We start from the raw sequence: 27313 nt of genomic DNA on the forward strand, positions 1-27313 counted from the left end.
TCAACATAATTTAAAAGTAGGAAAAATAAATAGCCACTATCAAACTGTAAGTGGCTCATCAATTCTATCCATGGTGTAATTTTGGAATCCCCTACTTAAAAAACGAAAGTAAAAACAAAACCTTTAGTTTTCAAAAGTTTGTTCTATTTTTTAAATTGATGACCAAGAAGTAATAAATTCACATTAGAATGAGGCATGGCAGTTTAAACAATAAATCAACACTCAACCCAATAATTTCCAAGTTGTTAGGTAGGCTTAAAAAAAAAAGTCTGTTTATACCTATATCAGAAGACATTCGATTTAGTTGGGGGGTGTCTGTCAAATTGATTGTTTAGCATTATGCGTAGAGTATAAAATGTCAACCACAGAAATGGAGACATAAATCACTTTCAAAATAGCAACATCTGTGTAGTAGCTTTCATACACATCTTTTAATGATCAAGAAGATTCATGCACAAAAAATTATCAGGATAAATTGTCACTTGGAACTAAAGTTGCATCAATTTTTAGGGAAAAAAGTACTAATGGCTGCTAAAAAAGATTAGTCATATATTAAAACTTTCCAGTGTAATAGTTATTTTTGACTCATCAGGAGATATTTAATACATTACTGAAGAGAAAAATAAGATGTTCTTCAAAAAATCACCTTTTAATTTTAATTTTTATTATTTTGTTTTTGTAACTTCAATCTTTATTTCAGATTTAGGGGCGACAATGTGCAGATTTGTTACCTGGGTATATTGTGTGATGCTGAGGTTTGGGGTACAATTGATCCCGTCACCCAAGTAGTAAGCATAGTACCCAAGAGTTAATTTTCCAACCCTTGCCCTCCTTCCCCCTCTAGTAGTTCCCAGTGTCTATTGTTGCCATCTTTATGTCCATGAGTACCCACTATGTAGCACCCACTTATAAGTGAGAACATGTGGTATTTGGTTTTCTGTTCCTGGGTTAATTGGCTTAGGATAATGGCCTCCAGCTGCATCCATGTTGCTGCAGCAGACACAATTTCATTCTTTTTTATGGCTCCATAATATTCCATGGGATATACAGGTATGTACGGGGATAAAATCACTTTGAAAGAATAAACTGATTCAAACACAAATTGGTATAACTAATAGTACCATGTACACTAATATGGACATTTTATCATTTTTGGTAAACAATTAAACAGAACAAATACCTAAATATGTATATAACTAGATTTCAAGAACCTATGCCTAAAAGAAGTACAAAGCAGACAAAGGTTTTGAAAGAAAAATTTGCTCTTCATTGTTTTTTGTTTGTTTTTGGTTAAACAAATATTTACAGATTCCCTTAGAAAAACAGAATTTTTATAACAGCAAGAGGAAAAAGCATGAGTAGATAAAGAGATTCAGTTCCGACTTCTCCCTAGGGATTTGATGCTAGACTACTCAGTTGGCCTTTTATGAAGTTCAGTTTCTTCTGTAAGTTTAAGGAATTATAATGAATCTTCTTCAGTTGGTCAGTGAAATCGTTCATTTACTCTTTGCGAGAAGCCCCTGCCTCAGGACCTCTGCACTTGTCATTACTTCTGCCTGGAATGCTCTTCCTTTAGCTGTCCATGTGGTTTGACCTCCTACCCTTTCAAGTCTCCCAAAATGTAATCTTATCAGAGTTCTTCCCCAAACACCTCACATGAAATAGTAAACCCTGCCTACCACCTTCCACACTGCCCAGTCCCCACATCCTTCTTGCTTCACCACCACAGCACTTACCCTCTCCAGGGACAGAAGAATCATATGCTTATTATAGAATCATATGCTTATTGTCTCTCTCCTCCCACCCCCTCCACTAGAATATTAAGCACCACAAGATCGGTGATTTTTGTCTATTTTATCCAATGCTTTTCTAGTGTTTAAAAACAGTGTCTGATGGATACAGTGCTAGCTCTGGAGACACAAAGAAGGCTAGGACATGTTATCTGCCCTCTGAGCAGCACAACATACTGCCGAGTCACACACACACACACACACACACACACACTTTGTACCATAAATTCCTGTGTCCAATTGTGGAGGCTGTGGACACCTAAGTAACACTAGTCATATCCATGATGATGTAAATGGCACACTTTGGGGTGTACAGTCCTCAATCTGTATAACCATACCCAGTTTCCTTAAGACGAATATCTGTAGGACACGAAGTTGATCATGCCATTTCCACTTAAAACCCACCGATGGGTTGGGTTCATATTGTCTAAAGAATAAACTCATCCTTCCTGATCCAATCCTGACCTACCTCTCCAAGCAGCTGCATCTCCCATCTCACCTCCTCACTCACTTGTGCACCAGTCATTATGACCTTATACACTCCTCCACATGCCAATGCTCTTACCTGTTCCAATCGGAGTTACATGTCACCCTCTCTGTTCTCATGGTAGCACTTAATGTTTTTATCCCATTAGACTTTAGTTCATCCCATAAAGTTTGACTCTGAGCTCCTCAGGGTCAGAACTATGAGTCATTTATTCTGTATCTCCAGCATGTAACAAGGAGTTGAATAAATGAATTAATCACTCTTTGAAAGAATATATGACTTAATGTTGGCAATTCATGAAACAATTCAAGTGTTAAATAATCATCCAAACTTCATTATACTTTTTTTTTTTAATTGAAGAGGGACCAACACTGTCCCACCACAGCAGATAAAAAGGAATATGTATGGGCATATGGTCTCCATCTGGCTCCTAAATACCCACGGACTGAGTTACTAAGGGATCACTATTTTTAATTTTTTGAAGCTTAGAAGGCTGGTGGGCTGATAATGGCAAAGCATATACTTTAGGTTTTATCTACAGTCATTCACAGTCAATCAAAGCTTTTTCTGACCTCCTTCAAAAAAGAGCAATCTAACAGCATTTACCTCCCCTGGCAAGAATGAATGGCTCCCTGATTTCCCCATCAGCAGCACCACAACAGGCATGATATTTAGTCACTAACAGAGAGCTGACTTCCACCTAAATATCTGAGTCAAAGAATATTTCTTTGGTAGTCTCTGAAGTGAGGATTTAAAGGTGTCCCAAACCTACTAGTCTTGTTAAATAAAAACAAAGCATCTTTTAATGGGCCAGGATTATGGGAAGCATCTAAGAGCAAAATTGAAATAATTTAACACTGAAATTAGAAACCAAATACATGAGCTTTCTTGGGCTTTTTCTCAGAACACAATCAATGCAGCTGACTTAATTCTTGTCAGCAGAGAAGAGACATGGCCCAAACATTCTTAAGTTTTTCCATCAAAGGGTGCAAAATAAGTTGAATCAGTGCCCTTTTAACTCTCAGAAAAATTTTCCCAAGATTTTCTTTGAATATTAGTAATAGTAAAGTTTATCCAAAAACACTCTACTATTTTACATCTTATTTATTTACATTTCAATGTAATGTTGAGATTAATAGCTGAATTCTTTTTTTATGTATCAGAGAATGTATTTAATATGATTATTTCTCCCTAAACCAAATTATATTAAAATAACAATGGATTTGAAGATTAGAAGTTTTAAAATTAATGCTGGACGTGGTGGCTCATGCCTACAATCTCAACATTTTGGGAGACCAAGGCAGGAAGGTCACTTGAGCCCAGGAGTTCAACATCAGCCTGAGCAATATGGCAAAATTCTGTCTCTACTAAATATACAAAAATTAGCTGGCCTCATGGCACACACTTGTAGTCTCAGCTACTTGAAGTCTAAGGTGGGAGAAATGCTTGAGCCCAAGAGGTTGCAGTGATCTGAGATCATGCCACTGCACTCTAACCTGAGCAACAGAGGCACTGCTGGAAGGAAGGGAGGGAGGGAGGAAGGAAGGAAGGAAGGAAGGAAGGAGAAAAGATTGCAATTGTTTCACACAAGTTTTATGTGTATTGGAGTCCAAAGCTAAAAAATTCTGCTAATTTAATATAGCTGAGGCATAAAGTTTTTTTTCTTCTTTTTGAGATAGAGTTTTGCTCTGCACCCAGGCTGGAGTGCAGGGGCACGATCTTGGCTCACTGCAACCTCCACCTCCTGGGTTCAAGTGTTTCTCGTGCCTTAGCCTCCCGGGCAGCTGGGATTACAGGTGCCCACCACCAAGCCCAACTAATTTTCATATTTTTGTAGAGATGAGGTTTCACCAGAGGAAGGCTGGTCTTCAACTACTGATCTCAAGTGATACACCGCCTCGGCCTCTCAAAATGTTGGGATTACAGGTGTGACCCACTGTGCCCTGCCAGTTTTTTTTTTTTCCTTTTTCTTTCTTTTTTTTTGAGATAGAGTCTCGCTCTCGTTGCCCAGGCTGGAGTGCATGATCTTGGCTCACTGAAACCTCCGCCTCCCGGGTCCAAGCAATTCTCCTGCCTCAGCCCCCTGAGTTGCTGGGATTACAGGTACCCGCCACCATGCTTGGCTAATTTTTGTATTTTTAGTAGAGATGGGATTTCACCATGTTGGCCAGGCTGGTTTCAAACTCCTGACCTCAGATCCACCCGCCTCGGCCTCCCAAAGTGCTGGGATTACAGGCGTGAGCCATCGTGCCCAACCTTTCTTCTTTTTTTGAGGAGAGGTCCCACTATGTTGCATAGGCTGGTCTTGAACTCCTGGGCTCAATTGATTCTCCTGTCTCAGCCTCGATTAGCTGGAAATACAGGTGTGCACCACAGCACCCAGCTGCTTTAGACATTTTAAAGCCACAACACGAAACTGAGGAAGGGAGCTTCCCCTTCATAAAGGAATGTAGGTTTGCAGTCAGACAACCTTGGGATTGAATATGAACTTGCAAAAAAACAAACAAAAAAAAAAAGAAAAAAAAAAAAAAAAGAAAACCTCTGAGACTTCTGGGGAGGGAATAAACCTCTCCAGGCCTCCGTTTCTTTATCTGTAGGATACAGACAGTATCGTGGGGGCAAATTAAATGAAAATTACATGAGTCTTCATAGAATCTGCCAAAAAGTTGCCTCTTAGTAACAGTTCTTGTTTTCCCTTTATTAGTCATCTCTTCTACTATTCTCTAGAATAGACCTGAACACCATCATACATGAGGAGATTAAGAAAAACAGGAGGGGTGTTAACTAACCGTGCAAGGAGTTTAAAACAAGAAAAATAAATAATAATTATAAAAAAACCTTAGATTCTAACTTTCTTTGATTGTTAAATACAGTTTTCTAAATTAAGAATTATGGCCGGGCACAGTGGCTCACACCTGTAAATCCCAACGCTTTGGAAGGCCAAGGTGGGTGGATCACCTGAGGCCAGGAGTGCGAGACTAGCCTGGCCAACATGGTAAAACCCTGTCTCTACCAAAAATACAAAAATTAGCTGGGCGTGGCGGCTCATGCTTGTTAATCCCAGCTACTCAGGATGCTGAGGCAGGAGAATCGCTTGAATCCAGGAGGCGAAGGTTGCAGTGAGCCGAGATCGTGCCATTGCACTCCAGCCTGGGTGACAAGAGTGAAATTCCATCTCAAAAAAAAAAAAAAAAAAAAAATCATAACATTCAAACTAGCAATAAGAGAAGTCTGAGGAAGCAATAGGATACCTAACTTGCTACCATATCTGTTCTTTCAAAGAGCATTTATGTAAAAAAGTACCAAAGATAAGACTATACATTTCCAGAAATTCACTAGTTGTTTTTCTCTAAGACGATGAGCACTTCATATAAGCCATATAATAATAAAAACAGGGAGAGAACGACAGTGAAGTGCTTTAATTAGCTTAAATGTAATTGACAATGAACCATTTAAAAAGAATATCCTTTTCATAGGTGCAGTTATCAGGGATGCTAACATCCCTGATTACTAACACTATCAATTGAGCATTATAATCAAAATCAGAGAGAGTAGACTACTACTCAGATATGGAGTAAGTTAAATAGTAACATGTAATTCATTAGTTCTGAAAGGACTAATTCTGGAAAACAAGCATATCTCCTTAGCATCTTGTATCTTTTCCTCCACCTTTCACCCCACTCTTCCCCTCTTCAGTCTTACTGAATTATATCCACATCCTTTAGCTTGTTCCTAGTAAAACAGAAATTCCTCCAGTGAGTGCTCTCTTTCAGATGTTATTAGCTCGAGTTTGGTGGAACTTGATTCTTCTACTTGCATTAATAAATGAGCATTATGAATGTTTGGAATTAGAAAGAAGAAAAAGGGGTGCAAAAATTAGAGGCTTTAGATAACAAAGCTAAACTTCACCTATTTAAAAGACATCATTATTTTGTCTAGGATTAGAGTTAATTATAATCATTTGCTCTTATCATGTGCCTTTACCTCTCTTTCTCCAAACACTTATTTCATAACTATGTTTGTCAAGTTGTTAAGGGTAATGACCCTATTTTATCATCAAGGGGGGCGGGGATCAAGACCAAAACAGAACAGATGTTCTAAAAACTGCAGGAAATTATCTTTGTCAGAATCACTGAATACATGATTTTTGACTTGGACAGTATCTATTACAATTGAAATAGAAAAAACGCAGAGCCCGACTGTGGGTCTCTTTGTGGCTGCTTCTTCCAATTTATCTAAATTTACTGATCCTGAGTGGATAAATGAGAGTCAAGTTAATTAATGAAAATGGTTGAAATGATCAGTTCAAGCACACAGTTCAGTAGACTCATTACATAAATCTATGTAAACAGAGGTCGATTCAGATTGCTGTTGTAGCCACTAAGCAGTGGTCTTTTTAATTTGAATACAGGCATATTTGAATATTTGCAGTGGTGGGTGGGGTGGGTAGATGCATCTTGGTTAACAATTTCCACATATGAAATCAAAGGGAACATTTTTTAAAGTTCATTTTAAAAACCAGTAAAATGCATAGCACCAGACATTTAGGAAAAATAATTTACTAGCTCAGGAATGTTCACGCTATATAAATATACTAATGTCAACAAAGTAAGGCACCAAATTAAAAACCCAAACTTGAACAGTTATTGCATGAGGCAAGACTACGAGCAAGAATGGAGAAGGAGACAAGAAGAGCTTCAGTTAGAGATATTTACCTGTGGTTTAGCATCTTGTCAGAGGCCTACAGCAGAAAGGCTGACCCAGGGCAAGGCAATTTCACCCTCTCTGGTGTCAATCTTCCCTCATATCCCTTTCCTTTCTCATTTTCCCCCTTCCCTTCCCTGACATTCTACTGGTGGCCAAGGAAATAAGAGGCAAACGTTTGAATCCTTTTTAGACCATGGCTCCTTTGATCTTTAATTGTAAAGACAAATGTGAATTAGTTGCCTAGGGTTTCTAAAATGTGTTGCCTCTAATACATAGAAAACTTCTGATTTTATCACCTCCCTACCTGCAGCCACCCTTCTCAACCTAACTCTCTTAGAAAAGTTCTTCAAGTACAGGAAACAGAGAGATCCACAGAGGTCCTTTGAAATGTTTTCATTTTTTTACATGCTAATCTGATATTTTATCCTTTTGTTATTTAATACATTAAGTTTATTGATCATATTACAATGAAATGTTTGGGGTTTTTTTTGTTGTTGACAGCCTTTAACTGTACAGAAGTCATCAAGATATGAAAGACAAACAGAAAAAGAGGAAAGAGAAATTAATGGTGAAATAGTCATATCCATTAATTAATAAAGGATAAACTAACAGAAAAGCAGAAAGAGAAGTTCAAAATTGTGCACACTGAAAGTTAACTTTGAGTAAACCCATGTACAGAATTTTAAAAATTTTTATATTTAATAAAATTTTAAAATTTATTGACTTCTCTCACCACTTCTGTCATTTGATTTATGTATAGAATTTTTTAAAATTCTGTAACAATTATATACTTATTTCAGAATAAAATTTTAATATATTACTATTAGTTTTCAAAGATCTATATATCTACATTTAAGAGGTCTCTGCAGAACATTCTTTTTGTTTCATCGCACACTTCCCAGTGTTTACACATGCACGTTCAGTCTTGAATGATGACTCATTAACTATTGATGGGTCCTGGCATTCTAGGGCTTCCCAATTGTTAGCTCAGTGTATTCTTTACTAAATCGTTTAATGAAAACACTGACATGTATAGCGAATCTGGCATCTCCCATGATACACATGCAACTTTTGTAATAATAATAAAGACAGGCATTTGCACTATCACATAAAATCCTGTGACTTGAAAATGTGTAGGCTGGGCACGGTGGCTCACACCTGTAATCTCAGCACTTTGGGAGGCCGAGGTGGGCGGATCACTTAAGGTGAGGAGTTCGAGACCAACTGGCCAACACGGTGAAACCCTGTCTCTACAAAAAAATACAAAAATTAGCTGGGCATGGTCGCAGACACCTTTAATCCTAGCTACTAGGGAGGCTGAGGCAGGAGAATCACTTGAACCTGGGAAGCAGAGGTTGTAGTGTTCTGAGATGGTGACACTGCACTCCAGCATGGGTGACAGAGCGAGATGCCATCTCAAAAAAAAAAAAAATAGCAAATCAGAAAGGTTATGTTGAAAATTAAGCTCCAGTTCCTGAGGTTTCTATTAAATAGTTACACATTAAAATATACCAATATATAATACGCACATATTAAAAGCACAAAAATAGTTATGTTATGAAGTCAATATAATTATTTGTTATATAAGCCCCAAATGGAGTAAGCATATTTTTTATTTTATTTTACTTTATTTTATTTTATTTTATCTATTTATTTATTTAGGCCAGGATGGTCTTGATCTCCTGACCTTTTGATCCACCCACCTCAGCTTCCCAAAGTGCTGGGATTACAGGTGTGAGCCACCACGCCCAGCTGTAAGCATACTTTAGATTTTAGTCACCACAGTTCCAAACTTTAAAGTTTAATTTAAAAGAAACGCAGATATTTATAAAGACAGACACACACACAAGACACACTAACACAAATTAAATACACATTAGAATGATGCAGGAAAACAATATGATTAAAATGTCTATGAAACGTATTCATCTCAGAATTGAAACTTACCATCATTTAGTCTAAATATACGGAGGAGAACACAGACTCCTCAATTTTAGGATTTAGCTCACGCAAAATCAGAATCACTGTGCTGATCGTGGTGACTCGGGATTAGGAAGGTCTCGCAATCTCTGCGATTCAGCGTCTATGCTGGCCCAAGTTAACATTTGCTTTGGAGAAACTAAGTTATTTGAACAAAACAAGTAAGAGATAAACAATTTTTTGTTTTATTTTTCTTTGTTTTTTTTAGGAGTCTCACTCTGTTGCCCAGGCTGGAGTACAGTGATGTGATCTCGGCTCACCGCAACCTCTACCTCCCGGGTTCAAGTGATTCTCCTGCCTCAGCATCCCGAATAGCTGGGATTACAGGCGCCCACCACCACACCCAGCTAATTTTTGTATTTTTAGTAGAGATGGGGTTTCACTATGTTGGCCAGGCTGGCCTTGAACTCCTGACATCATGATCTGCCCACCTTGGTCTCCCAAAGTGCTAGGATTACAGGCATGCAAACAATGTTTTTATAAGTGCTCAAGCAGAATACTACTACTGATAACAGATTTATAGGCACTCTAGAAAAAGATGTTTTTGGAGCTGAAAGTTCTAAACTTTGTCTTGTTACCATTTATTATGTGACTGGAAAAGTCATTAACCTCTGATCCTCAGTATCTTCATTTATAAAATCAGAATAATGACACTTGCTGTATTTATATTTCCTCGTGGTTATAAACTTAAACTACTGCACTAGTACTATTACTACTAGTACTATTATTACTAATTACTACTATAATACTAATTCCACCAATAACTGAAGCTTTCTATATGCCAAAACTTTGTGACTTACTTTTCATACCTCATAGCTATATCAAAACCTTCTCAATAGTCCTGTCAGGTAACTATTCTGATTTTCTTCTCATCTCAGAGTGATTAAATAACTTGCCAGAAGTCACACAGCTATTAAGAGCTTGCATGGAAATTTTTATCCAGATCTGACTCCACATTTCATTTTAGATCCATTATATCTTGTTTTCTCTGATGTATTATATGTATATTCATATACAATATCAACATATAATACATATTATCTCTATAACATAGATATATTATTCATTTTATATACACACAGACATACACTTATGCTGTGAATTCTGAAATGCAATACCAAGGCTCTCTTTTCTTTGTTTTTTAATTTCAAAGCCTAATGAATAAAACAAAGTAGGTATTTAATCAACATTTGGGGAAAATAAATTGATATAACAGAGGTAAAGGTAACTAAGATAATTTTGAGTGAACTGTTCATTAACAAGTATGTCAGCAATAACAGTGGCTATTAAACCCTCCTCATCTTCAAGATTATGTTATTAAAAATTACTCTATAAGACACATATTGTATGACACTACTTATATGTGGACGATTTTTTAAAAAGCTGAATTCATAGGAACAGAGAGGAATGGTGGCTGCCAGAGGCTGGAGTGTCAGAGAAAAGAGCAGATACTGGTCAAAGGGTACAAATTTGCAGATAGAAGAAGAAGAAATTCTGAGGACCTAATATACAGCATGGTGACTATAGTTAATAATACTCTACTGTATACCTGAAATTTTCTAAGAGTGTAGAACTTATGCATTCTCACAAAAAAAAGACAACTATGTAACGTGATGAATGTATTAATTAACTTAATTGTGGTAAACATTTCACTATGTACATGTATGTTAAATCAGAACATATACTTTAAATATATAAAATTTAATGTGTCAGACCTCAATAAAGGTGAAAAAAATTATTCTATGAAAAAAACATACACGCATTTTTTTTTTCAATCGTTTAGGTTCAATGCTAGGTACAAAGCTGACTGATAGAAAAGCAGCTATTTTCAATAAACGAGGGCTGAAATCTAACCCTATGGTCCAGGTAAAAGGAGAGAGAAAAGATTCATTTAAAGATCACATATGAGTCCTACTTTTCAAACGATGAACATATTATCTTCCAAATTTAAATCTTCTAAAAAGCTATTCTGTAATTTCCTATCAAAACAAGATGCCATAATTCCCTTGACTTTGTGTAATAATAATGATGATGATAATCAAATAGTGACATTCAAAAAGAACAATTTTTTTTTTTTTTTGCAGAGTTCAGGAGAAGGGTGCAGGAGGTATTAGAAAAGATGCACAGAGGTCTTATATCTCATCAAAGCATGAATTTCCAACTCTTTAAAACACTCCACTCTCTGCCCTAATCTCCCAAAGAGCATTCAGATGAATGAAAAGCTGCTGACATTCATGCCAGTTCACAGCTAGAATGACATGGCTGGGGGACAGGAGATGCTGCAGTTTCCATTATCCATTGAACACCTTGGCAATTCTTATTTCATCCTGTGAATGTGATACTTACTCTTGTACTGCTCTGGCTATGGAAAGGGCCGTAGATCCAGTTTCATTAACGCTATCTAAGGTCACATTTGGCAGGTCATCATCATCACTGTCACTTTTACTTTGTCTGGGAGATAGGCCTCGGGGGTCCATTTGTGCTGGGGAGAAAAGGCATATATAATGAATTAAAATCAGTGCGCAGAAAGTTAACCTTGTCCTGGACCAACATCAAGTATGGAACTTCTCTTCTGTGCATATCATGCAAATGGAATTCTCTAGACATCACAGGAATTAGTCAAAGCTCCACGTTTTATGTTCTGACTACTTACTGATTCTTTTTCCCTTCACTGGATTTACAAAACCTACACCAGCTCTCAAGAGTTTCAGGGTATGATTATAGAATAGAAACTATAAAATCCACAATATTACCAACTCCTGAGTGGTCAAAAGCTGATTACGTAGCTCCTGAGCTACTGTTCAACCCTCTGGTTTCTCCTCCTCCTTGCTTCCGCTGCCAGAGCTCTGGCCATTTCACTGCTCATTAGCACTCTCCCTGGAAGGTAGAGAGCATGCGGAAAGGAGATATTAGTTGCTTATAGCTCTCATAATAAGTTAAAAGAAGAACAGGGTTTGCGTGACTAAAAGAAAGTATACATATTTTTCTTACTTCAGTGAATCACTGTTTCCAAGTTCATTACTACTATAAGGTGGGATTTGAAGGCATAAAAATGGCAGAAGTGGTAGCATTTTAGAAATCTTGTTTATATGTGCTAACAGTGCTCTTGACCTCTATCCTGATTTTATTTTTCCAGATATGATTCTTCTCCAACCGTGAATTTGCCAAAGCAGGAAACGGCACAATGTTCTGACCCCTGTTGACCAAGACTATCAGATCCTTTCAAATGAGAGGGTTACTGTCAACATGTGTTAACACATATTTTTAAAAATTACATTTCTTTTCCATCTCCTTCTCCCTATGAACAGATTTAGCAACCACTGCCCAGAATCTCTATCAGCCCTCGCTTCGAGCACAAACTAGGCATATCTTTTCAACGAAAAGTACCACGTGAGCTACACACCCACACCGTTAAATTGTATGGCTGCCTAAGATTTCTAAAACCACCACTGCTTGCGGGGGAAGGCAAAATGCAGGTGAAATCATGGTCATAATGACATTTGGATACATTTCATAATTTCATTTTTTTTGTCTCAAATCACTTTTTTTGGTTACTGTGTATCATACATTACATTGAACCATGTGGAATTGCTGAGAATGCACCATTTTTACCCACGAAATGGCAACTTCTGATGATTGTGTCTAATATTTACAGTCTGGCTAGAAAAACTATACCTAGACGGTTTCAACATATTTCATCACATTTCTAACTACACTGGGTTAGGAAAGAATTGACATCTAGTGGACCTTGTGTACACCCGTGTATTTGACACACATCCTGCCTATAAATATAAATATACCAAAATGTGCTTTGCACAATGGAAGCGTTTGGTAAATACTCAATTTAAAAGAAGATAATTCAAATAATATAAAGCAGTGGTCCTCAACCAAGGGCAAATTTGCCTCCCAAGAGACACCTGGCAACATCCAGAGACATTACTGTTTGTCACAACTTGGGGCGGGGGGAAGGGAGGGTGCTACTGGCATCTAGTGGGCAGAGGCTAAGGATATTGTAGACATTCCACCATGCACAGGACAGTCAGCCTCTCACAGCAAAGACTGAACCAGTCCAAAATGGCAGAAGTACCCAGGTTGAGGAACTGATCTAGGGATTTAAGAGTCTGGACATAAAAAGGTGTCACAGTTTATGACTTTCAGTTCCTATGCAACTATGCTCTCATTTCAACATTGCTAACAAGGAAATTGTCACACAGCAGATTATCCATATTTTCTGGCCTTGTCTTAAAAAAAAAACAATTCACTGTCATGTGACCCTGTACCTCCTCAAATGTTAGGAATTAGGCAATAATATTCATTAAGAGCTTTTGAATATTTTCTTTGTACCACCAGCTATGAGACAAAAAGACTGTTTGTTTTCCATCTGATCTCTGGAGGAGATCCACTAGAAGAGGGATGTTCCAGAAACTGTGGGGCAAAGCAACCAGTTCCATCATCATCTGGTAACAGAGAGCTTAACTACCCAGTCACTCGAAGGGCACTTGAAGGAACCATACCATTTAAGATTTATTTTCACTGTAGGCAACAGAAATTGGCTCAGGCTAACTTATATTAAAAGGAATGTACTGGAAAGATAATGAGCAGCTCACAGAATGGAAGGTCAAGATGAACAACCAACACTAAAAGAATATAGGATCCAGGAATGACTTTGTGTAATAATATGAATTCAGCTAGGAATTCATAGATAGCTTCTTTTGGGGCAATCCTGTTCTAGAATGATTCATTTAACAGCCATTCACAACTATTCAAAGTCAGCCAAGAAAATGAATATCAGATCTATCTAAGCTTCCAAATCACATATTGTGTGGTGTTGCATACACCTGTAAATGTCAACAATTTAACATTTAAAGTTGTTGAAACATCATGCACTACGATGCCTTTGCCAAGATACCAAATTTGCAAACAGCCAAGAAAAAAGAAAATATTCTGATAGTACCATTTTGTCCAAGACAACTAGAGCTCTTATAGTAAGTCATACAACTCAAGGAAGATACAGGCAGTTAACCATGAGCAATCTGGCTCTGAAAGTTAAAGTCTAATTGTATGAAAGATTCCAAAACCTTGTGTGAGAGTTGTTACATGATCATCTAATTATGTTATGTTTGTATCTTAATGAAAGTTTAAAATATGTTAAATATGATATCTTTTTGATGTACTTTTCAGGAGCATAATTGAGGATTTCTTTCCAATATTTTCAATAAATATTATGAAATACATCTGCTACCATCACGCTGCGAAACTCTTTTTACCCATACCTTCAGCCAAGCTGAGGAAGTAATTAGAAAGGCTTTTCAAAATCTGCATTGCTGATTAGGTCAGATGATTAGCTTATCTACATACTTGCATAATTCCACTCTATTTTTATTAAATGTAGAATAGGGATATCAACCCTAGTTAACCTCCATCAGTCTTTGAGCATCTCAGCCCATTTAGGAAGGACTGATTCTCTGGCATGCCCATTTAAAGACCAGAGAAAGTTATCTGGATACCAGAAACAAAAAAATATCAACCTCTGTAAGTAAGAGAACAGGAGATGATCTATAAACACCTGAAAAAAATTTACACTTAAGATTTTATTGCTCTTTAATGAAAAAGGGATCAGACAGTTTTGGGTAACCCAGCTCACTGCTGGTAGAGGTGTCATTCCTCGGAGTTGAAGGTGTTCTGGAATCCTATGTGAGTTTCATTCCATGTGTCAAAATCCTGGGGAGAAAATTTCAGAACCCAACACCTGAAGTTGAACTGATTTACTCTGATTTTCAAATACTCTCCTATGGTAGATTGTTACTATAACGATCCCTCCAATAAATCATGTCTGTCTGTACCCATGCCCTGATGTGGCCACTTCTCAACAATGACTCTGGGCTTGGCTCTAAGACTTGAAGTGACCAATGGGACATTAGCAAATGTGACACAAGTAGAGGCTTGAAAAGCACTTGCATCTTGGGTTTCCCCTTTTCTCTTGCTCTTTTTAGAACCTAGTCACCTTGCGAAGAAGCCCGGGAGAGCCTATAGGAGACATGCTGCTCAGCAGGTGGCCAATAACACTGCGAGCCATGTCACTGAGCCATTTTAGACTCACCAGCTACATTACAGTCGCCAGATGACTACGCCATGAGTGATCCCAGGTGAGACCTGCTTGAAAACCTCTTGGCTAAACCCATGCCACATTTCTGACTCACAGAATTTGAGCAAATAAAATACCTGCTGTTTTACACTGGGTGCAGTGGCTCACACCACTGTAATCCCAGCACCTTAGGAGGCTGAGGCAGTAGGACTGCTTGAGTCCAGGAGTTTGAGACCAGCCCAGACAACGTAGTGAGACCCCACCTCTACAAGAAATTTAAAAAATCAGCAGAGTGTGGTGGTGCATGCCTGTAGTCCCAGCTACTTGGGAGGCTGAGGTGGGAGGATCACTTGAGCCCAGGAGGTTGAGGCTGCAGTGAGCTATGATTGCACCACTGCACTCCAGGCCTGAGCAAGAGTGAGATCCTGTCTTTAAAAAAAAAAAAAAAACAAAGCAAAAAAACAAAAACAAACAAAAAAAAAGACAGAAAGAAAAAGACAAGACTTGCTATTTTATTCCACTAAATTTTAGGGTGAGTTGTAGGGCAGCAATAAAAAGTTAGTGCACCAGGTTATTCTCCCAGCTCCTTCTAGAGATTTCCTAGCAATCATGGAGATGAACTACAACTACAATTACAGGCAGCCTACAACAATATTAAATTGAATTAAGTTTGGCCTAAAGCTGCCTCTGTACATGTTTTAATTTTGGCCTAAAGTTTCTTCTGTACATAGTGAACTGTAATCTAACTTGACGTGGAAACAGACCGTAACCTCCTCTTGCAACAAGTAGCTGAGTTTCGGTCAAAGACGGCCAACTGTTGAAACCAGATTCAATTAAGGCATATGCTGCATTTTAACCAACTGAGCTGTCTCTGTACCTCACTTCCATTTTCTGCATGTCACCTCCTTTTCTCTGGCTATAAATATAATCTGCATATGCAGTAGGGTGAAGCATTTTGAACATTTTTGGTCTAGATGTCTGATTCTGGAATCAAATTAAAGCCAATTAAGATGTGCAAAATTAGATTTGTTTACTTTTAACAACATTCTTCTTTATTCTCCTCCCAAGAACCAACCTTGTTTTAGTGACATAAAAGCTACCTACTGCGTTGTACATCATTTACTTTTCAATTCAAAATATGCAAATGTATTTCCAGGTGTTTTGGCTTTTGAAGTATCTTCTTTGATCCTTCAGTATTGTGCAGCTAAGGTTCTTTTTGGGCCCTAAGGGGCCATTTAGTTATGATGAACAACACTTATTTATTTCTTTATTTTTTTTCAGAAGGAGTCTCACTCTGTCACCTAGGCTGGAGTGCAATGGTGCGATCTCGGCTCACTGCAACCTCCGCCTCCCAGATTTAAGTAATTCTCCTGCCTCGGCCTCCCAAGTAGTTGGGATTACAGGCGTGAGCCACTGCGCTGACCGAACACTTTTTCAGCTCTTCTCCTTAGCTGAGACTTGATAGGATGCTTATATGGGTGGGTTCTCACTGGTGTATGGTCACCCAAAAGTATATTTCATGTTTTCTCTTCAACTCACATGAGACATTTAAACTTTGCTTGTTTCCTCCCCTCATGTAACAGTAGACTGACACAGATGCAGGGGACACTAATTCATTCTCACCTCCCCTCACCCCAGCCTGCCTGCTGTCTAAAGACCAAACACTCTTCTAATTTCTGTTGAAGTAAACCTGCCTATGCACCCACTCTTAAAGAAAAGGACATTCTTCTATTTCTATAGGTTGCAATATTAAACGTGTACAACACAACAATCTAAGAACATATATGAAAACTTACAGACTAACATTTCCTAACAGGAATGAATCCCAGAAGCAGATACTGAATCCCTTCACCTCCACACGCTAGGGCTGGAGAGGAGAGGGCCATACACAGATGGAAGGTGTGAGGTGGCTGCCCAGGCAGGGGCCACAGGGCTGATGGACCTCTTTTCTCCCTCGTTTAGCTATGGACAGGCTCCCTGCTACCTGCAGATGCCCTAATTGTTCGCCCTGCCAAGGCTGAAACATGTCCCAGTTAGAGAAACCCCGGCTTCCAGGAGAGCTGCTGCTTTATTCTAGAAAGGAGGGCAGAGGGGGAGTGCAGGAACAAAGGGAAAAATGAATGTTTGGGGAGGAATGTTTGGAAAAATTCATAGTATCAGTGGGTAGAAGAATCCTCCTCCAACATATTCTATGCAGAAATTGTTCCAAAAAAGGAGGGTCAGGAAGCTTCTTTAGGATAAAAACATGGCTCTGGCTTCAGGGAACATGGGATGATTTCTGGCCCTGTCATTTGCAGCATCTGACCTTGGGCAATGATTTCGCACCGGGAATCTTCAGTTTCTTCTCCTGCTACTGCTGCTCTAAGGAGTAAAGAAGATAATACATGCAAAGTATTTAGTCCCGGCCTGGCTCTTAGTAGTCAATCATCATTCCATTTTACCCTGACAGTAAATTTACTGCTTCTTCACTCATTCCCTTCTATAACACTCCTTCTAAATCTCTCACCATCTCCTGGTCTATTCAAATTAGGCAGTTTCCTTTTCACATGTACCTAAACTGAAAACACCATTACAGAGGCAGAACACATATTAGATAATATATAAAACTACTACTTCTTTACATCGTTTATGTATTTAGTCAACAGATATTTATTGAACACCTATGAGGTAGCAAGCAGTCTTCTGGCTGCTGGAGAAAGAAGAGTGAACAAGAGTGAACAGATTAAAATTCCTGCTCTCAAGATGCAGAGATGCAGATCATTGACAAAAAAGAAAAATATATACTATGTCAGATAGTAAGTGCCATATAGAAAAATGAAGCAGGGAAAGCAGATGGGGTTGCATAGTGGCAGTGGACAATTTTTGAGATGGTGGCCAGGAAAGGCCACACGGAGAAGAAATTTGAGCAAGGACTTGAGGGAATTGAGTGACAGAAGCTTGCAGGTGAGGGTTTTTGGGTTTTGTTTGTGGGGTGACGGGCATTCCAGGCAGAGAAGATAACAGGTGCACAGGTGATAAAGTAGGAATGTGTTTCATGTGCCTGAGTACCTGCAAGGAAGCTGTGGCTGGAACCAACACAGGGAACTGGATGAGGACAGAGAGAGGAGGCAGAGGAGGGCATGCAGAGTGCAGAGGGCCTTGAAGGGTGACTTAGGCTTTTGAATTTTGCTCTGGGTGAGAAGGGAAGCCATTGGAGGGTACTGAGCAGAAGGATGACATGATACAAAATTGTATCATTTCATAAGGATCCCTCTGGCTATCTCTGCCTGGAGCATAGCAGGGGATTCAGCTGGAGCCACACACATAGGAATCATCTATGACATTAACATTCTCTAAAAACAATACTAGCTTTTTTTCTCCTTGGTCACCTCATGCTGGCTGCACACATAGTTAAAACTCAGGACTTTGTTACATCAAGGTCTATGTGGCACGTCCTTCCTAATATATTTGTACAAGTGATATTCTGACTTCATTTGGTTTCAGAATATCAGTTGTTCAAACAGACTATTTTCCTAGCACATCAAGACAGATAGTGAGAGAAACATTCATGAGTAAATACAGCTTGACTCAAAGCTTTGACAGTGAACTCCAAGATTAGAAATAGCTCTCCAGGGTCCTATTTTGTTTACTAATGTTTCGACAATGCCTTGTTTCTTGTTTCCTTTACTTTTGCTAATGCTAATGCCTCTACAGAGCAGCAACTGTGATGGCCATAACCCCCGATGACTATTTAAAAGTTCAATCAGTTATGTAAATCTTGGGATGTTGGTACTGTGTAGATATAATATGCAATTTACTCATTTTTCCCCCAATTTTTGTCTGTGCACTTGACAGTGTAATGGCTTCTGCTACCATTATATTAAAAAATAACCTCATAATGTTCTTATAATTCCCTAGTGCAAGGTCCACTTCTCAGTTGTAACGCTGTTGGACCTCTCTACAGTTTTCAAGACTGTTGTTTATTCCTTTTCACTTCCATTTCTGGCTTCTTCTTAAAACCTTCTTCTCCCTTGGCCTCGGGGATGGCAAACTAAGCCCTGTGGGCCCTGCCACCTGTCTCTGTAATTAAAGTTTTATTCGGCCATGGTCATTTACTTCATATCTGGCATCTTTAGTGCTACAACAACAGGATTGAGTCGTTGTCACAGAAACTGTAGGTCTGGTTATAAAATACTATCTGGCTTTAGAAAAAGTATTTGCTGACTGAAATACATTATTCTCTTGGGTTTCTGTCTCTCTCTGGTTATCTATCCTTCTAACTTCATCTCCTTTCTGCATACCCCTAAGTGTTAGTTGCTGCCCTAGGTTTCGCTACCTATTCTTTTCTGTCTGCCTCTTTATTGGCGAGCTTCTCAGCAATTCCACAGAATTCCATAATTTCCCCAATTTCAATTGCTATCTCAGAAGGGATGAATACCAAATCAACATTCTCAGCTCTGACCTCTCCCCTAAACACCAGTCTCATTTCCAGCATCCTACTGACTAGTATTCCTCAAAACTTATTTCAAACACAAGTCCTATTCTTTCTCCTGGTTTCTGAGTTTCAGCCGAGAGATCCTTTTCCCAGTGACCCACGTTCCAAACTTTCATTCATTTCATTTTTGCCCCTCATTAAATCGGATGCTAAGTGCTCTTGCTTTTACCCAATGATTATTTTCTTTTCCCACTGCTTCTCATCGACTTCCTCGAAGTCCTGTTGTACAAACTGTCCCATGTAGCATTTCTCTGGTAACTGAATGGATGCAGGGCTTTCCTTAAGACATCCCTTACTTAGAAATCCTTGACTTTTTCCCACCATCTACCGAATATGGTTCAGCAGCCCTCCACATCCTACAACTCATTTTCCATTGGGAACAATGATGAGTCTTATCCCCGAAGCCCCTGAATCCAGCTTTATCTGGCCATTTTCTTCCATTTCACGATTTTGCCACCACAATCTACCCTTCCTACAAAATAATACCTTCATGACCCTTCTTTTCATTCTCTAACTACATGCATCTCTCCTTTTTAAAGAATACGTATACTTTGTATTTATATATTTTCATGGCATTTTTGCACTTTCCATTTTGAATTATAGTTAGGCATATACTTATTTTGTTTCTCCAATTACCCTGTTTACTCCTTGAGAGGGGAGACCATGTCAATTATACTCCCTTGTACACAGTAAAATGTAAAGTTTACTGATGAAGATGATGCTAATAAATGCAGATCTCTACTGAAAATGATCACAGTAATTCCCAGCTGGTGAGAGATTCTGCAATATAATGATGCAAGTGTCTAGCTCACATTTCATTTAAAAAATCACATTCTGATTTACATTCTAATATTAACATTTGTGAGAGAAAAGTCATAATCATTTAATTTCTATTATTCTCTGAAGTCTTAGATTATATTTTTGGTTTGGGATGACATGGGAATGAAAACGTTCATAATTTTTATTCACTTTTCAGCTAAATTCCATTTAACAGGCTTTCCTTTCCTTTCAGGAAATCATTTTAAACACTACCAAATACCTCTCATTTCTATCACATGAATTACTGCTTGGAAACTAAAATGAAGGAATTTCATCCTTCATCCTAGTTTAGGCTGGGTGTGGGGGCTCATGCCTGTAATTCTACCACTTTGGGAGGCCCAGGCTAGAGGATAATTTGAGCCTAGGAATTCAAAACCAGACTGGATCACAAAGTGAGACTCCATCTCTATTAAAAAATAATGATAAAATATAACTTAAAAATTCATGTTTTTTTGAAATCACAACAGCTACTAGAGTTTCATTTTTCTAAAGAATCATGACTAAGACTATTTTTCTTGTTTATTAAAAGAAAATGAATAGAGATTTACAAGTGGCTTGTTTCCTGAAAGTACGTCTTGGAGCACAAAAGGCTTTTGTGATTTCTAAAAGTTCATAAAATTTTCCATTAATAAGTAGGCTTTTCCACTGTGTGTGCTTCCACTAACTCTAGAGCTGGCCAAGAGCCCTGAACTCTAGGAGCCCTTTGAGATATCACCACGCCACTATTCCCCACAACCTTTGCCTTTTGTTCATTCATTATAACTGCTCCAAATCAAGCCAATCAGCTCAAACTGATTTATTCAAAACTGAAACTACTATATGCAGAGATGTAAAATAATAATAAAGTGATTTTGTGGTTCACACATATGGAGAACAACGAGATTGCCAAACTCATTTTCATCTGCAATGTACAGAGAAGGTTTTAGGCATTAATCCATGGCCATTGTATTCACTTTTCTTATTTCCCTTAGTTGGTCTGTTGCCCCTATCTGTGTTTTCTAGTTTGTGTACTGAGTAAAATGGAATCTTTTAAGGCAGATTAAAATCTGTTATAACAATTTTAAGTAACACCAAATCACAGCCCTAGTCTTAGGTACTTTAAATTTAAGAAATACTTAAAAAAAAAAAAGAGCAAAAAATCCACCTTGAACTTAAGTCTGCTTCTATATCAACTATGCTATATACAGCTAGATGGCGTGTAAATGATTTACCACAGAAGGGTTCTCCGCTAGTTTCAAAGTTGAAAAGCTAAAAAAGCAAGGGGTGGGGCAGAGGCATGCAGAACTATTGTGCCACATTGAGAATCAGTGTTGCTGTCTCCTTCCAATTAGTATGCTCTCCGTGCCTTATTTTAGAATATATTTAAACCTGCAAGGTTAAAGATAAGTCTTGATACATAATCATGATTGAATTCCTTTTAGAAGCAGAGTAGACGTTCTTGAAGATATGGTCTAAGACTATCAAAAATCCTCAAAATTGAGAATTATTTATATACATGCTGTTGGACCTTTCTATAGCTTTCAAGATTTGGTTATCTCTCTTCATTTGTAGTTCTGGCCTCTTCTTCTTTTTTTTGAGACAGAGTTTCACTCTTGTTGCCCAGGCTGGAGTGCAATGGTGCGATCTTGGCTCACTGCAACCTCTGTCTCCTGGGTTCAAGCTATTCTCCTGTCTCAGCCTCCCAAGTAGCTGGGATTACAGGTGCATGCCACTATGCCCGGATTTTTTATTATTTTTAGTAGAGACAGGGTTTCATCTTACTGGAAAGTCTGATCTCAAACTCCTGACCTCAGGTGATCCACCCGCCTTGGACTCCCAAAGTGCTGGGGTTACAGGCGTGAGTCACCGCACTTGGCCTGGCCCCTTCTTAAAAACTCTCCTCCTCTGGCTTCAGGGATGGACACATTTGTCCCTACACCCTGAACACACTTCAATCAAGAATTACATATTTCTTGTGTATATCTTCACATCACATTAAAAAAAACCCTATGAAAGTTTTCTTTCTCATTTGATCGATTGATAAAAACGTATACACAGAGGAACATTTCCACCCACACTTCAAAAGAGTTACTGTGCAGGCCACAGGCAGAGAACACAAAGCGCCATTGAGATGAGCCGCGTAGTTGTGCAGTCTCACTCATAAATTGACCCCCAGTGCATAGGATTCGAACTTGGAACTTAAATATAAGCACTATATAACAGACTTCTGGGACACTGGAAAGCAGATATCTTAGATGTTATATCTGTGAATGTCAGGGTCTCCTCTCCTAAAATCATGAAATATTAATTTTTCTTTTTGAGAACAAAATTAAGTGCTGACTCTTCACTTCCCCAGTGCATTCCTCAGGATTGTCCCATCCTATGGTGAATGCTGTCACTTTTCAAAAATGACTGGGAATATCTTTGAGTCAAAAGAACAGTATTACTATATTTTTTTTCCTGTGTTTCAATCTTGGTTGAAGGATGTATTTATTCATGTCCTCATCTTATACAAACTCCAAAGAGAAAAATTTACTCTGTAAAATTGGATAAAAGGTGTTTTCCACATTAATTCTGTTTGGTATGCTTTTATAAGAAAGAACAATTCCATTAGTTCGCATCAATCTATCAGAAATATAGATTTCTAATTTCAGGCTGAGCGTGGTGGCTCACACCTGTAATCCCAGCACTTTGAGAGGCTGAGGCAGGTGGATCATCCGAGGTCAGGAGCTCGAGACCAGCCTGGCCAACATGGTGAAAACCCATCTCTACTAAGAATACGAAAAATGAGCCAGGCGTGGTGGCGCGCACTTGTAATCCCTGCTATTTGGGAGGCTCAACTAGGAGAATCGCTTGAACCCAGTAGGCGGAGGTTGCAGTGTGCTGAGATCGTACCACTGCATTCCAGTCTGGGCAACAAGAGCAAAACTCCACCTCAAAAAAAAAAAAAAAAAATAGAAATATGCATTCTCTGTGTTTTGGAGTTTGTTAAAGAGATGTTATTTCCATATTTTGTAACACTGCCCCTATTTCCATATTTTGTAACAGTGCCCCCCTTCTCCTGCCCCTGTTATGATAAATTGTCTAGTCTCTGTGAAGGCTGGTGAGGTTTCCACGAACTAGAATGGTATGACTTCCTTGGGCTTCAGGTATGGCCACTGCATTGGAGTTTGTTTGGTCAGACCCCTTCCTGAGCCCAGGAACTCAAGGCTCTGGCTTGTTTAGGGAGGTGGCAGTGGCGGTATCTCCGGAAATGACTCTTGACGAACAAGATCAAAGTTAAAATTCTGTCTCAAGACAGGCCAGGTGCAGCAAGTGAGAACACTGCTATAGTATATACTATAACACCAAGAGAGCATAGGAGGTACACACTAGTCTTTTCTGCTTTCCCAACTTTAAACTGGGCTTACACTAACTTCTTTAGAAAGCCCCTTTTGGTTTTCTGAAAAGAGACATTTTCTAAAGAAGATAAGAGCTATGACAGAGGATGAGGTCTTGGCCTTTGCCAGGCAAATTTCTGATAAAATTGCATGGTGCTTGAGGTTGCTGTGTGTAGTTGTTTAACAAATAGAAAGGTTGGATACTGTCTTTTGTAATATATGGAAAACAGATTTTCTACTGAAAAAAACAGAGAAATTCATACTGCTCTAATAATATGTATTCTAAACATCATCTGGCCTTGATTTCCTTGACCAAAGATGCCAGGTTACCTCCACTCTAAGCACCTGCTGTCCCTGAGGCTAGCTGAGATCTGAGAGCTAGGGTGTCTCATTACGCCCCAACCAAACCCATCTGCTAATAAGAGAGTAGCTAAGCTTTCTATCTGCCTGCCACATTTAAGCTATCAAATAAGATGTCAGGGGCAAATCAATCATTCAACATTTTTTTTTTTTTTTTGAGATGGAGTCTCGCTCTGTTGCCCAGGCTGGAGTGCAGTGGCGCGATCTCGGCTCACAGCAAGCTCCGCCTCCTGGGTTCAAGCCATTCTCCTGCCTCAGCCTCCCAAGTAGCTGGGACTACAGGTGCCCGCCACCACGCCTGGCTAATTTTTTTGTATCTTTAGTAGAGACGGGGTTTCACCCATGTTAGCCAGGATTATCTCGATCTCCTGACCTCGTGATCTGCTCGCCTCCTCCTCCCAAAGTGCTGGGATTACAGGCGTGAGCAACCACTCCTGGCCCTTCAACATTTTTATTTATCTCATTTCCGAAAGGAGAACTTCCTAAATCTTGAAAATCATTTCTTCCCACTGTTTCTCACATCCAACTATTCTTCATATAAAAGAAAATATAAACAGCCATTTAACATAGGGTCTAGTACTTGCTCCCTCATTAACTCGCTTATAAACTTGTTACTTACAGATTTTTTTTCATGTCAAGTCATTTCTTAGTTAAGAAATTCCAGGCTTACATAAAATGGCTATTTATTTTCCCAAAAGATTCAAAATATCTAAACATTTCGTGGTATTTCCTTTAGATCATTAAGTTAAATATCACAGAAAGAGCTGAAAGCTCCTTTATATTTTTTTAATTCCTATTTTGTTTCCTTCTTCCACAGTATTCTGGTGTATATCTTTCCTATTCATATTTTTGGCCCTTAACTACATATTTATCCATGAACAATACCTACAGTTTTGCTCTTTTTAAAATGGCATATAACAATATCATATCTACACACACACACACAAACACATATATATATATATTTTTTTTTGAGACAGGGTCTCACTCTGTCACCCAAGCTGCAGTGCAGTAGCATGATCTCGGCTCACTGTAGACTTGACATCCCAGGCTCAGGTGATCCTCCCATCTCAGCCTCCAGAGTAGCTGGGACTATAGGCGTGGGCCATCATGCCTTGTTAACTTTTGTATTTTTTGTACAGATGGGTTTCACCACATTGCCCAGACTGATCTTGAACTCCTGGGCTTAAGTGATCCGCCCACCTTGGCCTCCCAAAGCACAAGGATTACAGGCATGAGCCTCTGCAACTGGCCAACAATATGATATTTCTATTTGATTTTTTCATTTAACATTGTATTTTTGAGATTTATTCATACTCTTTCATTTAATAGTAAAAGATTCCATTTTCTAAATGGAGCAGTGTTAGTTATCTATCCTTTTCATGATGAAAAATTAATTTGTTAAAAATATTCACTATTACAAATGCTGCTGCAATTTTCTTCATAGTATACCTCTGAGAATTATGGGGTGCCCATATCAATTTTACCAAATATTGCCGAATTGATCTCCAAAGTTGTTGAATCAATTTACACTCCCATTAGTATGTGAATACCCACGTTTCCCCATACTGTTTTAAGACTTAATATTTCCAGATATTAAAATTTTTCTGAAGTCTAAAATTATTCCATGTTGTCAATTCTCCTCCCAAATACTAGATTGAGCATGCTGTAACTATCCAAAGAACACTCCCACCTTCCCCATTTAACATTTGGTCCAGAATTTTTTATTTCTATTTTTATTTTGAGACAGAGTCTGTGTCACCCAGGCTGTATGTAGTGCAATGGCGCAATCTTGGCTCACTGCCACCCCTGCCTCCCGGGTTCAAGTGATTCTCTTGCCTCAGCCTCCCAAAAGGAGCTGGGATTACAGGCGCCCATCAACATGCTCGGCTAATTTTTGTATTTTCATTAGAGACAGGGTTCCACCATGTTGGCCAGGCTGGTCTCAAACTCCTGATCTAAAGTGATTCGCCCGCCTCAGCATTCCAAAGGGCTGGGATTACAAGTGTGAGCCACTGTGTCCGGCCCATCCAGAATTTTGGTGCATGTTTTACTATCAAGAGTTAACTAAAAGTTATCTTCATGCATATATTTATCTATATTTTTCAAACCAGTTCTAAGCTCTCCTTTCCTTTTGGGTTTTTCTGTTTGCAAAAGTACATTCTTTATGAGTCTTATCAGCATAAGACTCATATGTGTGGGCAGTAAGCTCTCAGTCAATGTATGTCTGAATTTTGTTTTTTTTAATTTCACTCTTAATGGAATTTTATTTCGGCCCAGTACAGAATTTCAGGATCTTTCAGCCCTTTTAGGAAACTATTGCATTGCTTTCTGGCATCTGTTTTTGCCCAAAGTCTTTTCATTCTTAAATTCCCTTGCAGACAAGCTTTTAAGATTTTCTTTAGGGAACTCATGCTTGACAATTTCACGGTACTATATCTAGATGTAAGTTGATTTTTACTGAGTTTGTCTAAAATCTAAGATTCATAATCTCCCTTAATTTTTCCAAATTCAAGACATCTCTCTGAAAGTTGCATTCTATCTATTCCGATAAATGTCATTTTAGATATGTCTTTTAGATACAATGTCTCTTAACTTTTCTTTCATGTTTTTGTCAGCTTTTCTACTTGTGCCAGAACAAGAACCTGGGCATTATCCTAGATTTATCTTTTCCTTTATCCTTGACATCCAACTGGCCAACAAATTCTATCACATTTCCCTTCACACCGCCCTGCTCAGGCTCTCAGGAATTCTCACCTGGCTTCCTGAAATAGTCTCCCTCCCTCTATTTTCAATACATTCAACCCTTCATGCCCCAAATTTTAATGTTACCATGTTAATTAAATCCCATCTACTTCCAAGTTTCCTATGCTTCCCTGTAGAGTTCAGTAAATAAATCGTTAGCTTGGCCCAGAAGGTCTGTGATAACTACATACATGAATACTGCCCTTAAGCTTCATTTCCATTTCTTTTAAGTACTTTTCATTTGAACAATACCAACCTACCTACTTGTCGAATCTATCTACCAGGATACAGTATGCCCTTTTGTATTTCCAAGACTGTGCATTTTTAAAAAACTACCCTTCCTTTCCTCCATTGTTACATAAAGGACATAACTAATACTTTCTTCTGAGAAACAGCCTTCTCCTGAAGTGATAACCACACCTCACCACCACCCAACACCATCACCGAGTGCACTGCCCCTCTTCCTTTGCAATCCACCTCTGTGGGCCTGAGTTCACTGGATTACAG

The 27313-nt window shown here is 38.6% G+C and overlaps 1 protein-coding gene across 16 annotated transcripts in view; it reads right to left on the reverse strand.

The window, feature by feature from the left end:
* KLF12 (KLF transcription factor 12) overlaps positions 1 to 27313 on the reverse strand; it is a 458192-nt gene that overhangs the window by 115557 nt on the left and 315322 nt on the right. For all 16 annotated transcript variants that reach the window (XR_010123592.1, XM_063650933.1, XM_054446219.2 and 13 more), the window contains one exon: positions 11311 to 11446. Coding sequence is in view for 15 of the 16 variants with exons in the window: in XM_063650933.1 (XP_063507003.1) it covers positions 11311 to 11446 (136 nt within the window). In the remaining variant the exon portion in view is untranslated. The remainder of the gene's footprint in view (positions 1 to 11310; positions 11447 to 27313) is intronic.

This window comes from Pongo pygmaeus, chromosome 14 (assembly GCF_028885625.2).
Source record: "Pongo pygmaeus isolate AG05252 chromosome 14, NHGRI_mPonPyg2-v2.0_pri, whole genome shotgun sequence".
Taxonomy (NCBI): Eukaryota; Metazoa; Chordata; class Mammalia; order Primates; family Hominidae; genus Pongo; species Pongo pygmaeus.